The sequence below is a fragment of the Nerophis lumbriciformis genome, linkage group LG34 (assembly GCF_033978685.3).
Source record: "Nerophis lumbriciformis linkage group LG34, RoL_Nlum_v2.1, whole genome shotgun sequence".
In the NCBI taxonomy this organism is placed as follows: domain Eukaryota; kingdom Metazoa; phylum Chordata; class Actinopteri; order Syngnathiformes; family Syngnathidae; genus Nerophis; species Nerophis lumbriciformis.
Genome location: NC_084581.2, coordinates 9,445,199 through 9,447,500, shown reverse-complemented (window position 1 = coordinate 9,447,500; position 2,302 = coordinate 9,445,199). Strand labels below are relative to the sequence as shown.

Below are 2,302 nucleotides of genomic sequence, written 5' to 3'. Positions count from 1 at the left end.
TTAAACACTTCGGAAAATAATAGCCCTCCATCCATCCATCTTCTTCCGCTTATCCAAGGTTGGGTCACGGGGGCAGCAGCCTAAACAGGGAAGCCCAGACTTCCCTTTCGCCAGCCACTTCGTCCAGCTCCTCTCGGGGGATCCTGAGGCGTTCCCAGGCCAGCCGGCCGACATAGTCTTCCCAACGTGTCCTGGGTCTTCCCTGTGGCCTCCTACCGGTCGGACGTGCCCTAAACACCTCCCGAGGGAGGCGTTCGGGTGGCATCCTGACCAGATGCCCGAACCACCTCATCTGGCTCCTCTCGATGTGGAGGAGCAGCGGCTTTACTTTGAGCTCCTCCCGGATGACAGAGCTTTTCACCCTATCTCTAAGGGAGAGCCCCGCAACCCAGTAGAGAAAGCTCATTTCGGCCGCTTGTACCCGTGATCTTGTCCTTTCAGTCGTAACCCAAAGCTCATGACCATAGGTGAGGATAGGAACGTAGATCGACCGGTAAATTGAGAGCTTTGCCTTCCGGCTCAGCTCCTTCTTCACCACAACGGATCGATACAGCGTCCGCATTACTGAAGACGCCGCACCGATCCGCCTGTCGATCTCACGATCCACTCTTCCCTCACTCGTGAACAAGACTCCGAGGTACTTGAACTCCTGTTATGCAAAACACAAATGCCCACTGCAGAGGGAACTGTTTCTTAGGAGAATATTTATTACTGTTGGAAATAGGGATTCGCCAATCAATTGGCCATCAATTGCCATCGGCCGATTTCCACGGAAAAGTGCCAGTGCTGATTAATGCCGGTCACAGAAGCCGATTCCCTCTGCCTGATACTCTACTTACTTTAGGCCCCACGGCTGCCAGGAGGCTAGCAGTTAACTATGTACTTACTGTATCGCTATACACAATGTAGATCCACTGCCCTAAGTTAGTAATCATCACCTCCAGATATTGGTCCGATATTAGCAAAAGAACAAGGATCGGATAATATAAGCTTGCATCTACAATCTTCGCTATAAGCAACAAAGTGTCTAAGAAAATGTTGTTAATGTGATCGGTATTGGCGGATCTCACTCATGATCGGTATCGCAATCGGCAGCACACATCTTTTTTAGAACATTTAAAAAAAAATAGTTTTTGCTTAATAGAGAACCTTTAAAGACACTTTTAAGCAAGGTTGAAGCAACAGAAGCTAAGCAAAAACCGTTTCATAACATGTTGTTCTGAGGGCAGGCCTGTAAACTATGTTCCATCTCTTGCTCGCTGACCCGGGAAGCCACAAAGCACATCCAGCGGCTCCACCGTGGATTCACTGGGGGAGAAAATGCAGCAGCTCATTATGGAAATGTCCAGTATACTACTACTAAATGTCAGGCCATGTGCATCTGTGCGTATCACGACTTGGCCCCAGAACCTGCACAAGAACACTTGTACTATTTGTGTGTACGAGCACATTTTTGCATGGAAATGTTTTCTCGCTTCGCTTTGGGCACAACAGCTTTTTTCTAATTTTTTTTTATGTCTGCCGCAGCCTTTGCACACCAAGATCACCACATGCTTACGACCTCCCGGGGCCATCAAAGTCATAACGCGGCCATTAAAAGACAAACTGTGGCTCACTTTGAGGCGGCACGGCGGAGCATGTTGCTAGTTGAACAATTAAAAAACAGGAGGCAACGGCTATCGTGACCATATGTAGAAGCCATCTGACAAATATAACACGCTTCATGTTTTATTTGCTGACTTGTATCTGTTGCAGGAGAAAGCGCTGGGAAACCTGGCGGCCATGGACGCAGAGTTAAAGAAAATCGCTGCCAAGTTGCACGACAACAGCAAATAATGAGCTTTAAAAGAAGAACAAAAGAAGAAACTGCTGTCTAAATGTATTGTCTGCCGTGTTAAAAAGAGCCTTGCTTGTTTTGTCGTATTTGTGCTATTTCAACGTGACCTCCTGCAACGAGCATGGGAATGTTTTTTGATGTTTATATATATATATATATATGAAAATGTATTCGTTGACCACATTGTGTTTTGAATAAGTATGCCATGTTTGTGATCAATAAAATGTTATTCTGGGACCCAACACAAACGTTTTTAACATTCCCCACAAAAAAACAGTAGGATATAGCCGTTCAACCAACTCAATTAAAGCACATTTGAACAGAAATGGTGAAAAAAAAGATTCATTGTTTTTTAGTCTCTTTTCCCAATTTTTTAACCAAGAAAATGAGGGCATTGAACTTCCAGACACTTCACAGTATTCGTTGGGTGTTTACCACACTAAGGGGCGCCACAGGACATCACGT

The 2,302-nt window shown here is 45.8% G+C and overlaps 1 protein-coding gene across 1 annotated transcript in view; it reads left to right on the top strand.

Moving 5' to 3' along the window:
• The window catches only part of chgb (chromogranin B), a 16,477-nt gene extending 14,403 nt beyond the window's left edge, over window positions 1-2,074 (top strand). The window contains exon 8 of the mRNA XM_061929587.1: window positions 1,756-2,074. Within this exon, the coding sequence (XP_061785571.1) occupies window positions 1,756-1,836 (81 nt within the window). The 3' untranslated portion in view covers window positions 1,837-2,074. The remainder of the gene's footprint in view (window positions 1-1,755) is intronic.
• Window positions 2,075-2,302: the final 228 nt, after the last annotated feature.